The 14,364-nt window shown below is 39.5% G+C and overlaps 1 protein-coding gene across 1 annotated transcript in view; it reads left to right on the forward strand.

Annotated features, from left to right (window-relative positions):
* The window catches only part of FARP1 (FERM, RhoGEF (ARHGEF) and pleckstrin domain protein 1 (chondrocyte-derived)), a 79,389-nt gene that overhangs the window by 34,348 nt on the left and 30,677 nt on the right, over nt 1–14,364 (forward strand). The window contains exon 14 of the mRNA XM_009078844.1: nt 13,610–13,797. Coding sequence (XP_009077092.1) covers nt 13,610–13,797 — 188 coding nt within the window. The remainder of the gene's footprint in view (nt 1–13,609; nt 13,798–14,364) is intronic.

A 14,364-nucleotide genomic window follows, 5' to 3' on the forward strand; every position in this document is an offset into this window, starting at 1 on the left:
TGATGGAGGGCTCCACCAGCAGTGGGACAGAATCTAGTGATTCTGACTCAGAAGTCATTAACCCCTTCACTCACCCCCTGGTGTTTGGAAATCCCATTGTGCTGAGTTCCTCTCCTATGCCTAGAAATAAGTACTCCTTTGGAAGCCTTCAGCTTGATGAGGAGGTAGAGGAGGATGTGTCTGTGGGCCTCAGTGATGAAGATGGTGTGCAGGTCTTCAGCTGTTAGGGCCCAGGGTGTATGAGACCAGTGGATACCGTGATTGATCGATCATTAGGGTGGTTTTATCTTCTGGGGCTCGTGATGAGTGGCTGGTGATAATTTCAGTGCACGGGCTATTTCAAACAATACGTTGTACAGACCAGCCAGAGGGAAAATAATAGGTCTCAGTGATGCTTAACAGTATGCGTCTCCTCTGAAAAGCAGGAGGAGAGGAAAACTATTACTGATTTAGGTACCTTTTTAAGACTTTATACACTCACCTATTCTTTGTATGAAGTCATATTTTAGGTATATGTTGTAGCTTCTTTGACACTTGACTAGTTATTTTGACAAAACAAAGAAAAATGAAGTAGGTATGTTGTGGTCTTTTGTATGTCTATTACAATCTTTCTTCTCTCCCATATAAGGAGAGCAACTTATGAGTGCCTCAACAGAGTTAGGAGAAAAAGAATTAAACTCGCAGCCAAATGCAGGCAGCTTGATATTCAAGACCAAGACTTGTTGAAATCTTGAAATAGGCTGGAAAATCTTTTCATAGCAAGAATGTGTTTGGTCTACTCATCTTCATAACCCATTTTATAATCTTAACTGATGAACTGAGGATACAAATTAGGCATACATACAGAAACAATGATGGTATTGGCTTTTACTTCAGTGGGTTCAACAGGCTGATTTGGTGGTTTTGAAACTCCAAACTCTTCCTTGGGCAAGAAAGAGAACAAGATGAAAGATATAATTCAAGTGAAAAGAACTTGGATTGAAGCAGATCTAATGAAGAGTGGTATGAGTATTGCTTGCAAGGCAATAGTTTCTGTAGTTTATCAGTGTGGTATAAAAATTAATTGCAAAAAGATTTTTTTTCCCTTTCTTTCAGTGGAATTATTTGGAGACATCAGTTCTCTTCTGGGTGCTTTTTGGTGGGTGGTTTGGAGATGGTGGCTGTTTAATTTTCTTTTTTTTTGCTTTGATCATGAAAAATCTTTATCTGTACAGGGTCCAATTAGTCTGTCATAGGCTATATTTTTAATAGTGCCACTTCATAATTTTTTCATTCCCTGACACAGGGAATGATGAAACTAACTGTGGTCCAGGCCGATTGTCTTCTGTACTATACATAGAGTAGCGAGATTTTGACACATGCAGAAGGACAGAGAGACTAATTCTGTGTATGTTTCCTTTTCACAAGCTAAAAGTATTGAGGATTAAGGCTGTATCCTAATAAAATCTGATTTTAGTTTCTCCAAGTTAATTAAGAAAATCAAGTGAAAAGTCTCCTGTATGGATAGTGTCCTACAGTTATTAGAGCTGGGAGACAAGATGTGCCCTTTATGACTGGCCTTAATTTCAGCTTTTATTTATTTTTCTTGTGGAAGAATGGAACTAAATCTGAGAATTTTAAGTGGAACAACAGCATTGACTGAACTGCAGGTCACTTCCATGAGTCTGCATCATGCAGTACATGCATTCAGCAATGATGAATCCATTCACATAAGTACTGATGGACAAGTTACAGGACTTTGTAAATCTAGACAATGTAAAATTTTCAAGCTTGTTTTTACAAAAATAACTAAAAAAGAAATCTTTTTAATTTTTTAATGCCTTGGTCTATGCACACTTTAATAGAGTTTAGTCTGACTGAAGGATATTAAAAAAGAAACCTACAGTAGTTAGGCATGTGTTGTTATATGCTTTACTTTTTTGCAAGTAAAATACATATTTGTGTAAGTATAAGTTTTAACCCACTCATCTCCTTTAGGTGTTGGTTTTCTTAGAGATTAGATACCTCATTTTTGAACAGGAATCATTTACAGCATCTCTTTAGACACTGATATTTTGGTGACAGGGTATGCTTTCGTTTGTTCCTGTAGTTTAGAGCATGAGTCTAGAAACAGCGAGATTGATAATTAGGGAAAAGCTTGCTTGTATATTATTCTAAAAGAAGGTGGTTTGTGTTTTGGATTTAGAATAGCTGTAAAATAATTGCCTTGAACTTCTCTATATATAAGATGAAATATAAGTAGTTGAAGCCCATGTCAGCAGGTAGCGTGAGCATGGAGAAGTGGGTGCATGAATTTCCTTTTGGTAATTTTTTTCTGCCTGAGCAGTAAAAGTACCAGTAGTTATATTATAAAGTAATAGCAATCTGGAGAGATGAATTAATAGCTTCATTAGCCAGTAAAATTAGAGTTCAAGTAATGGATTTTTGACAAAGGGATTTGCAGTTATTTCTGTTACCCAAGAAAAGTGAATAGATTTTGTATTCTTTGGATTTAAGTGAATATATAGTTTTATAAGTGGTGTTTACTATTTTGCATCCTTTCAGATACTGTTTTCAGGCCTGATTTCTTCCCTCATATGCCTACAAAGATAATGAATTTATAACTTTATAAGAACAGACCTGCTGGTAGCTGGAGTTAGCCCAGTTGCTAATAAAGTATCTGAACAGCTTTTCTTTTCCTGTTTGAATATTATCCTCAAAATTGCAATATGAGGATTTTTCTCTGACTGTTTTCTGTCATCTGGCATTTTTCAGCTTTAAATGTTTAATTAGTTGTCATTTTAACACATGTGGAATTCTTCCAGTTAGAAGAAATAAAGTTTGTAAATTACATAGGAAATAATTTCCTTTGGGATTAATCACTTCTGCAGCATTCTAATGCCACCAAAGCTCCGTTTCATATCAGTAGACAAGCATTTAATTAAAAACAGTCTCTGGGCCAAATTCCTCCGCCAGACATGTGGTTTGCATCTGAGCACTTGCCAAGAATGGTTAAGTGAGAAAGCAGTCTTAAATTGATGTTTTCACATAGGATCAGGTCCTGTAGGATTCATCTGGGAATTTGTTTCTGTGGGACAAATACAGAAGGACCTTGCAGAAAAGAACAGAAACCTTTGGGGCAAAACTGCAAATGAGATGAGATGAGATGGAGGAATTCTTGTTCTGGCTCACAAAGCACACATGGTAAGAGAAGCCTGTCAGCTCTAGTTGTCATTGATTAATCTGCATACACTGGTCCAGAGCAGTGATGTAAGCATACCTGTGTTTCAAGTCTAACAGAGGTAGTTATAGACAAAGGAAGAGACTTGATTCTCCCACCAGTTCCATTAGATTCTGGAATGTGACTGATGGTGCTTTTGATTCACTGTTCTAAAATTTTTATTCTCAATAATTAACATTCAATCCCATACTCGTCAAGTGCCCAGATATCCTTAGGCAGTTGCTACAAATGAGGCAGCTGAATTCCAGTGAGATCGAGCAGCTATGTCTGCTCTGAATTGAATAGTCCTGAGTCTCCTTTCTTTCCAGAGGATGTGGAGGAAACCTCTTCTCAGGTTGTCCAGGCAGTTTATCACAGAGTTGCTGAATCAACTCTGTCCATGTAGCTGGATGACTATGGAGACTAGTTGCAAAAGCAGTTTAGGGGTTTGTCCCAAAGTAATGTGCAGATCTAGGTAATCTGTGGATAACAGGCACTCTGATTCATTCTTTGCTATTCCAGCTACTTGATCACATTCAGTTATCCTCTACGATGAGAGTAGGAAGGTCATGTCAGAAAATTTTAAGTTTTTTCCTACTCAGCAGCAGCTCAAACTTGCAGTGTCCTCTTGGGATTTTGTCCTGGAGGGGTTTTTTTTCATGTCAGCCTTTCCCAGAATCTACTTTTCCTCTGTGACCTGAGATATTAAACTTGGGAATAAATAGATGAAGGAAACATGGAGAGTGGCAAATTGATGTAGGAGCCAAGAACTACATAGGATATTGCAGATATGGAGTTTCAAATAATTGATATCTGAAGGGCCTGGACTGCACTGTTCTTGGTTTAAGTCCATATTCCCTAGCAAAGCTGTTCCTTGTCCATGACAATGGGGGTGTTCTCTGAAGATGATTTGTGCCTAGTGCTGCCATCTTCTCAAATCACCCATAGCTCACAGGCCTCCCTAACAGGCACCATCCCACTTACCCTTGTAGTGCCTACTAAATACAAATCGTATCAAAGAGAAACTGTAAGAGAAATTTCCATAGCTGAAAAATGTCAACATGTAAGTTTTTAGGTTTGCTGTACTTGCATGTACATTTTGTGAGCTATACAGAACTGAGATCGGTTATATACAGATGAGCTTAATGAACGAGCTGCATGTTGATGATTTGAAAAAACCTGTCAATCTATTAGTTTGCTTCAAGATTAAAGGGCATGCAAAGCTAGACAGAATTTTCTCCACAGAGCAGCATTGACAATGTCGAGTGTAATCATTAGAACTCAGCAAAGGGTGCAAAAACAATGGTTTGTGAATTAATTCACTAAATGGGGCTAGAATTATTAGACTAGACTGCTGCAGGACCTGTATTTTTCCGCTTGAGTGTTTGTAGGAGTGGTTTCTGTTTGCACTGATGTTCATGGAGCAGCTTTTATTAGCTGAAGCAGCTCTATTCATTCTGAAGCAGTTGCATTCATGCCAGAAGTTCCTGTCTGGCCTTTTTGTCTGTACATGCTCTTACTTGGTGCTGGCCATAGAAAGTCAAATATCTAAAACCTGTCTATAATTCTTCTTTTTCTTCACTAAGAAGCAGAGATGTTTTAAATTCTGTTTTCTGTTCCACAATAAACACACACACATAAAGAGTTTCCACATTCAACTAGAAGTATCTCCTGGGGGTCTCCAGGGTCAAGCAGACAAGGAAAAGAGAAGAATAGGAAATATCTTAAGCATGCAAAACATATCTAACCTTATTTATTTACAGTTCCCTTTGGCATAGTGTGCTTTCCACCCTTTTTCTGAAAGTTTAAAGCTCCAGTAGTTTTATAGGGTACTCGCAGTGCAAGTGTTCTGTTGATCAGTTGAACTGATGAAGCAGACCTGATTTTGAATATTGAAGAGCAGTGATTCAGATCACATCAGTATGATTTATATGCAATTAGCATGAACTGTGACTATTTTTGGAACAGTTTTTCAACAGAAAAAGAGGATGTCTGACCTACAAATTCTGTCAAATACCATGTTTGTTTAACTAGTCTCATTTGTCATAATGAGCCATTAGACTGCTGTCAGAGGTGACTTTAGAATGAAATTTTAATTGCTACAATTTAACTTTTAATTATGAAAACCAAATTAGCAATCCAAGTTTTTCCTGACTTTCACACTTGTGTGGGAGAGTCAGGTGACACTTAGCCTTGTGCACAAGAATGTGGACCACTGGAGAATCCCACTCATTCAGCAGCATGGTTTGTTACCAGCTGGAAAGGAAACAGGTTCTCTCTTCAAGCATGTAATAAAGTGAAGGAAGCCAAAGTCCCTTTTAGTCTTCCGATAATGCTTCTCTCTCTCTGAACAGTGTAGTTTCTTAAGACACCTTCTGTACATTTTAGTGCATCTCTTTCCTCTTCATTTAGGGGATCAGTCCTCTCCTCCATACCAAATAAGAGAAGCCCTAAATATATGAGGGGAATTGAATCTTCTGGAACAATTTTTAATATATAAACCTTTCTTTGGTTAGCTGCTGTCAGACACAAGTGGTAGGAGAACAGCCTTTCCTCAGAAACCCAGCTGCTGTTTGGTGTCTCCTCAGTGATCATGGGGGTTCTGGGGTTTCTGATGATGAGTGGCTGATGCAAGGAGGTCCCAAAGCTTAGACTGATGTGTTACTTTTCTCAAGTGTAGGTAGCAGCAGCCTCTGGTTTCAGTCAAGCTATGTTAGGAAACATTTTTTGCCCATACTGTTGGGTTTTAGAAAGAAAGGAAATGTAAATCCTAAGAAATTAACATTAGCAAAATCTTTCCTCTTTTGTTTCAGTAGTTTCTATAGTTGCTGAAATATACCTAGACAAGGGCACATAGCTTATTTACTTATTTAAAAGGGAAATAATTGTTGTGCAACATGTGGATCCTGAGCAAAGGCATCTTCTGTGTTCCTCCCTATGGTTAGGCTGTGTGGTGCCACTGATATTTTAAAATACAGAATTTGTGTTTAAAAAACAAAGGCATCATATTAATAAAAAGCCTAGTTTAGGTGACATGTAGCAGTTTTTCAGAGTATTTTATCTTCTGTGTTCTATAAAGAGCGTGTAGAATAAGCTTGGTTTATGTTGTTTGTTTTTAAAAGCAGCGAGCACTTTCTTTTAAATGTTGTGAGATCTGGAAAGCCTGTGTGCCTGGCTGAGCTGTGTATTCACAGGCCTGTTTATCACAAGTACGAGTGTAAATAATGGTGGCTTTATTACAGTAAAGGGGGTAAAGACCTTAGGATCATAAATTTGCATGACACGATGGTAAATAGTTTGCTCTAGAATGGTTGGAGTTTAAGGTGTAATTTTTGTTGATGCTTTTTGGTAAAGTTTTTGCCCCTGAGAACCGTAAAAATCCACAGTGCCTACTGATAAAAATCAACTCTAAAGGCAGTAATGATACAGCTGTCACTGACTGAACATGGAAGGTTGAAGGAAAATGAATGCTTTCTGATTCAAGAGCTTTCAAGCTTGTTAAAATTAGATTAGATCCTTGCTTTAAAATGCTGCAAATCTTGTTTTGAGACAAGAACAGGATTTTTTCTTTGATAGTTTTTCAGAAAAGATCAGAGGTAGTTCTCTCTGTTCAGTTCAGAGAATGTTAGAGCTCATGCCTGTTGCTTTTCCATGAGGCACTTAAAAATATTTCATTAGCTGAATCCTGATTTTTCCCCTTTCCTGCTAAAAAACCTCACCTGGACCCACTAACAAAAGTTTGTAAGCTTGGCAGTGTTTCACTTATTCAACCCTTTCCTGATTTCTGTGTGCACTTGCATAAATTTTTTAAAATCAATTTCAACAGTCAAAATTAATTTTAAAAATTGGCAGTGCTGGGGATTTCATTCTCATTTTTGTCATTTGTTTAATACCGTTTAAAGAGAAACATTTTTTGTTTCATTGTATGCACTGTTTGTCAGCATGTACCTCTCTGGGAGAAAAAGCCTTTTCAATGTTCTGTCTATCCTCAAAGCATGGTGTATCTTCTGTTCCTTGCATTGTTTGAAGCCCTGTCTCAATGTCCTTTTACTGCAGAAATGCCTATTTTGTATTGAGAGTACCTACCTAATTCCTCCTCTTACAGTGATCCTGTCTCACAGAGCACTCCTCACCTCACCTTGGAGGAAACCCCCACCAGGTTGCGAGTTGAGAAACTGCACCATGTTGAGGAGCAAAAATGTGGAGGGAAGGGGGGAAGAAGGTCTCTTTTCCAGGGCATTTGAGCTCTATTGAGCACAATGGAATTGCCCTTCATTTCCTGATGCAGGCTGCACATGTGCCTGCTTTAGCTCGTAAGCAGGATCACTGCAGTCTTGGGGAGATGTCTTGTTGAAATGGACAGTATCTGTGGCATAAGCTTACATGGGGGCTGAATGTTTCCAATTCTATTGTAACACCGTGTCATGTTGGTTTAAAGACAAACAAAAGCAAACCAACCCTAACCCTGCATACACAGGGAATCCTTCTCTAGGTTGCTCTATTTCTGTCTGGAGAGATCAAGGCTAGACAAAGGACTGATGCCTAGTGACCTTTCTTCCCAGACTGTAATGCTCACTCTTTGTTCTTAAGATGTGAGTATAGCCTGATGTAGGCCAACAGCAGTTACTGTCTCATTTCACACTCACGGCTGTCTAATACTGCAGTATACCAATAAAGCATGGACCTTTACCAACTGGAGAGGTTGCTGGCTACTAAACCAACACCAAGCTTGTTGAGACTATAAGCATGTCAAGCCATTTAACTGTGTATGCATGGAATTAATTTTTTTATTATTATTTTTAATTTCACCTGTACTGAAGGCTTTTACTCATTCTAACTGGTATTTTGCTGTAAAACTGTCACTGGTTTAATTGTTCTGTCCATTTGCTGGCTGATGCTTTGTCCTAAATATGAGGAAATTGGTTGATTGAGAAGTTGCACCGTTTTCCCAAATTCTGCTTACTGCCATGGGCATGCATTTTGAAGCTGTGAAGTCAAAGTGAACCTTTTGCCCTGTCGTGTTCTTCTTTGAGCCAGGCAGAGTTAGTGGTTATGTGTGACACTGGATCTCTTCCTGAGTTGCTTTTAATTCTTGTTTCTCCTCAAATTCTTTGATACTGTATTCAGGGATGTTTGTACATGAATTTATGGCTGTTGTGTAACTACTTTTTAAAGTAACAATCTGTATCCAGCACTCCAGCTTGGCTTGGAAAAGAGGAGTGCAGATTGTTGAACTGGTCTCCCTCAAGCTTTTGTGGAAGTCAGTGGGATTTTGTTCCTGCGTTGAGGGAGAACAGGACAGAATCTCCATCCTATAACTCTTCAGCAGCACAACTGTGCCTGGTTCACAGCTGGAGAGGGAAGGGACAGACACCCTTACCCTTATTAACTCTTATCCAATCTAAGGTACTTCTGTGATTGGTGAAGTGCATATGCAAACTCCTGCTACTTCACCTGGTGCTATCTGTTCCCCATGTCATTTTGTACTATGCATCTTTCTCTGACCAAAACTTCCGGATACAAGTTAGAGCTATGCAACCACTGTGACAATGAGAAATTAAGCTAGACTGTGTGGCCACAGCAGCTCTGTTAGATACTTTCTTACTAAAGAGCCTTCATAAGTGGTATGCCCACTAATGCCAAGGACAAAGGGGCAACAAGTTGGGTTTCATTTGCCAAACTGGAGTTCAGAAAACACTGATCTGACGTAAAGCAGAGTAACTGGGATAGGGATGTAACAAGCATCCCCTGACTTCAGAGCAGGCTGTGGAGCAGGTCTAAGAGAGAATAAGCCCTGCAATGTTCAGCTATGGAGAAAGGTGCATTTCTGGCTCTTAATATGTTTTAATTTATAATAATAATAACCTTGAGAACAGTATAACTCTGAACACTTGAGTTGGTGAGCTCTGAAGTTGTCCATGAAGTTTTCCAGCAGAATTTTAGTCACCTTCAGTAATGGTTGATGATTTCTCTCAGTTTCCATAATTGAGTAATTTTCACTTCTTGATGCTCCACAGAGAAGGTGCATTCCCATGAGTATCTTAACACTGCAGTACTTTCCTCGTTGTTAAAAAACAGCGTGTATGGATAGGAAGTGTTTCTTTTGAAGCAAATGCAGAACACTAGGTGTCCCAAGTTTATTATTCAGCAGTTTCAGGAGAAAAGGAACAGAGGAGAAGTTTCTTCAGGATACATTGTCCCATTTGTCTCTCTCACAAAGAGGGGGTTAAAATCTCTCAACCAGGGATTTCAGATCAACTTATGCTGTCTATGTAGTCAACAAAGAAAGAGGCAGCAGGCAGTTCAGGTCACCTATGATGTGAATTGACCCTGGAAGAGACATCAGTAGGAAAGTACTGATTTTAACTGCTTTTTCCTTGGTCTGAGCCATGTTTTAAAGCAGTATCACTCAGCCAGCCCAACACTCCATAGGCACCAACCTCAGCACCAGTCCCTATGGGTTAACATCTGTGTGTGATGGGAGCCTAGAGTAAGGCAGATGTGGCTGGTGGGATGGATCACATCTGGCCAGCCAAGTGCAGAGTCCAGCCTGCCCCCCTCTGGCAGGGCATCCACAGCTTGCCAGTGCTCTGTGCCTTCCCACCGCCAAATTGCAGCAAGCAACTGATGTGTATTTTGACAGAGGTATAGCTTGTATTTGATTTCAGCCACTGGCTTCATTTTGTGTAGCACATGGAGCACGTATGTTGGTGGGGAGTGATTTGAGACACGTGTGAAGCTAGGAAGATAACCCATAGTTTCATGTCCTGTGGCCGTGTAAAATGCCATTGTCATTTCATAGATTGTTGGGGTTTTTTGAGTTAGATTTCAATCAAGTTTTACCTTTTTCTGTCACCTTCATTGCTGCAGCACTTCTTCTCAATGCCTGGAGAGTAAACTAGCTCAGTGGAACTAAGAACCACTCCAGGTGTTTTGGCATGGATGGGCCAGTCTTGCATACCGTGGTAATGTGTATTCTCATTATTTGCCACTGTCATCAGCCAGTGTTTGTTTCTCTTCCTAAACCCAAGCTTAGAAAATAATTGAAGCACATGCTTATTAACTCCTACCCACTCCACCAAGGATATAATTTTAGTATGTACTTAAGCAATCCTTAGATAAACATCCTTTTGTACTTGTGTCTTGGTTTGTGTATATACAGCTGACTCCATTATATTTGAAAGATGGCCCAAGTCTGAATCTAAATAAAGATGACTTGTAGTATGAGCAAAGACAATTCCATGTTACCTGCTGCAAACATTTTAGACCTCCAATGTGCAGTACCATTTGATATCTGGCAACTGATGTGCAAATAATTGCCTGTCAGTCAATGAATCCTTTAGGGTAAAATGTGAGCAATTTCAGTACCTTGTAAATAAGATTGGTCTTCTCCCTTCTGCTTCTGTTTGTATTCTGCAGTATGTAGTTGATGAGTAGAGCCTGTATGAATATACTCTTCTGTGGCAGGAGGTCAGATGGAACACTTGGTTAATTCAGGTTATTTATTCCTCACCTCCATGAAAAAGAGAAAGCCACTTTGCAGCATTGCCATGACTGATTGATTGTCCTGATTGATTGGCCATGGGCAAAAAAAGGCCTTCCATTTTTGTTTCTTCATGGCTTACTGACTTTCTCACAGCAAAGCAAATTTGCTTCCCACCTTTACCAGAGCAACATCCAATCTGTTGATCCTTATGGCTGTGTTGGTTGTAATTAGGCCCCAGGATGTACTAATGCAAGAGCACTTTGAGGCCCTTTTCTAATGTAGCCACTTTTTATACCTAGCTTTAATTTTCACTTGTTCAGCATATTGACAGATGGGTCTAACTGAGCTCTTACTTGTAGGTGGTGATGATTGGATTTGGTCACTGCTCATGCCCACATTGATAAAAAAAATGAGGATGCAGCATGTCAGCTTGCTGCAGAATCAGTTGGAGAATGTCAGTGATGCACTGATGAGCAAGTCTTTAATCAGTGGGGTGTATATGCAATGCTGTGAGCCACCAGGCACACTTTTTTGTGATGCTTTTCATAATCTTTTCCCAAGTTATGTCTTCCAGATGTAGGGTAGGAAGTCTTTTTAATTCATTGTCCGTTCAATATTTTTGTAGTTTGAAATACTTGAGTTGTACTGATAAAAGCTTCGGTACATCAGACGTTAGATCTAGGATTATAGATAGGTAAGTAGATATGTCATTGTATCTATATCTATCTATCACAGATAGGTGCTATTTAACTTCTAGATTACAATGCCTGTGAACTTCTCACAGAGGTGCAAATCATTTATTCGCTGTCGTATGACAGGCATAGTGCCAGAATTTCTTTGTTTCCACATTTGAGGTGATATCACTTTTCTTATGTCTTTTGTAATGTAGTTAAATACTTTTAACCTTACAACCTTGCTATTAATCTGTTTCACTATTTCTCAATGATGAATTCCATTTCTTTTGAAAATACTGTATACAGTTGTGTGCTAGTGTCAATAAAATTGACATTTGTGTAACAAGCTGTGGCATTTTCTCAAATTTCACTGAACATTGATTTAGTGTGAAACTGTTGGTAAATCCTTTCTTGCTAGCTGTAATAATACAAAACTTTATTTCAGACAAATACTGCTTTGACTTTGATTTATAATAGGCTACATAACTGTCATGATTACAAAAACTGATAACTGTACTGGTTTTTTCCTTCACTTTTCAAAGGAATGATTTATAAACATGAACTGGTTTGGAATTGGAAAACATTCATGTTCTAGCAATAAATCTTGAGTTCTTCCAGAAAATAAATAGGTTTTACTACTGGCCTAATTATATTTATTTTATATTATATTTACCAGAGTATTTCAGCTGTGGCTTTTAGCAACAGGAACATTTACCTATCATAATTTAGGGAGGACATAAACACATGATAGTAAATTGTATTTTACCTGAATTATATGCAGCAATGTATGTGTTTTACATTTAATCTTAGACAGCCTGCTAGCTGTGGTAACCAAGTGTTTGTAACAATTTCTTTTGGGTTGGATTTTAATGTATGATGCCAAAATGGTACAGACTGTAAATGTTCTTCCACATGACAAATCCATCTTCTAAAACAGGTTTAGGTTTTCAGAGGTTTGGAGGAGGGGATAACTTGGAGAACACTGGGCATTTTTGGCAAACTTTCCTTTGTGCAGTCAGTAATCTGGCTGCCTCCCAGAAGAAAAAATTCTAATTTCAGTAATATTTAATGTAGTGTATATGAATCCGTGGAAGTGTAATTAATTGTCTATTCTTTCATATTTTTAATCCAAAATTAAATGGGACTTTTTGTCTGTGAAAAATCTGAAGTTGTCATGCTTTGTGCATTAAAAATATTGCTTTTCTTATGTAAATGTAATGCTAGCATTTCCATCCCAAACAATCAGAGGAGCATGGAAAGACCTACAAGGTATAATATACATACTTGTGTTGTGTGTAGAAATTGGGGAACTAGTAGTTTTCTCCCTTCATGTTAGATCTGACTGGTCTTAGCAGCAACACTGCTGTAGAAAGTCATCATTTTTCTCTAGACTTCAACTAGATAAATTCATTCTAATTTGTGTCCTGTAGTTCCCTATGAAGTACTGATTTGAGTCTTTGACGTTCTACTTTGCTAGAAAGAATGGCACTCCTAGGGTGATTCCCATATCGTTGTACTTATTCTCTTCCATAGAGTGGATTACAATGGGGAAAAAATTAATATTAGGTTGATGTTTAGAGTCCTAGAATGGCCTGGGTTGGAAGGGACCTTAAAGATCATCTAGTTCCAACCCCACTGCCATGGACAGGGACACCTTCCACTACACTACATCAGGCAGAACTCCATCCAACCTGGCCTTGAACACTTCCAGGGATGGGACATCCGCAGCTTCTCTGTGCAACCTGTTTCGGTGTCTCACCACCCACACAGTAAACAATTGCAGCTCAGTCATGTATGCCTTGATCCCTTCCCTACAGAGACAGTAATTTCAGCCAGTTTTGTCAGCAAAGAGACCCTTAACCAGTCGTTTGGTTAATGAACTCCATCCAACCTGGCCTTGAACACTTCCAGGGATGGGACATCCGCAGCTTCTCTGTGCAACCTGTTTCGGTGTCTCACCACCCACACAGTAAACAATTGCAGCTCAGTCATGTATGCCTTGATCCCTTCCCTACAGAGACAGTAATTTCAGCCAGTTTTGTCAGCAAAGAGACCCTTAACCAGTCGTTTGGTTAATGAAGTGGATGCAGTTCCTCTGGCTTCAGGGCCATGTGGGCTAGTTTGAGGACCCTGATGACTATGTTTTGTAGCGTAATTTCACATGATGCAACTTAAGATTGTAACTCTTTTTGGTACTTTCTTGAGAGAGCCTGTCCTAACTGATTTCTCTTTTATCATTTTCCTTAGCAGGTTCTCTGACTGGCAGCCCTCACCTTTCAGAGCTTTCCATCAATTCCCAAGGAGGACCATCGGTGGCAAATATGACTTTATCTCCAAACTTGAGCCCTGATGCCAAGCAGTCATCTCCCTTGGTCAGCCCTTTGCTGAATGACCCATCATGCATCAGGACTGATGATGAGGAAGAGGTCAAAAGAAAGGTAAGGCAGATGAAGTTGGCCTTGGCTCTCTTTGTTGATGTGTTGTGATAAATCTGGGCCAGCCCTGTTGGTTGCAACCTTAAGAGCTTGTTTTGACAGCATCTTCTATAAATCTAACTCGTTTTTAAGGAGTGGAGTTTGGTAGTTGTAGCAAAACAGTCACCTCCATTGTTTTACTGGAGAGAAAATTTCCAGGTGACAGAAAGGAGCAGTGTTGAGCCTGTTGTGGGAGTGTCCAACACAGGCTCTCCAGTCTCTGTCTGCTGGGAGCACCACTGGGAGCATCTGGCTGTGGGAGTAGAAAATGCTCTCTTTGAGCCACAGCCTGCAGCGTTCAGCTGGGAGTGTTTGGCTCAGACCCATCATTGCAGCAAAACCATAAGGAAGCATCACATCCAAAACTGCTTTCTGAAGATAGAAGTGTTTGTCTGAGCCAGGGTGTTCTGGGTGCCTGCTGGCTCATCTTTTCTGTGCTGCAGGGTGAGAGGGGGTTGCTTTTGTCCTACTGTTGCCTGTTTTTAGTCCTGGGCTTGGAGCATCTCAGGGGGAAGAAGGCAGGAACTCAAA

Source organism: Acanthisitta chloris, unplaced genomic scaffold (assembly GCF_000695815.1).
Source record: "Acanthisitta chloris isolate BGI_N310 unplaced genomic scaffold, ASM69581v1 scaffold9747, whole genome shotgun sequence".
Taxonomy (NCBI): domain Eukaryota; kingdom Metazoa; phylum Chordata; class Aves; order Passeriformes; family Acanthisittidae; genus Acanthisitta; species Acanthisitta chloris.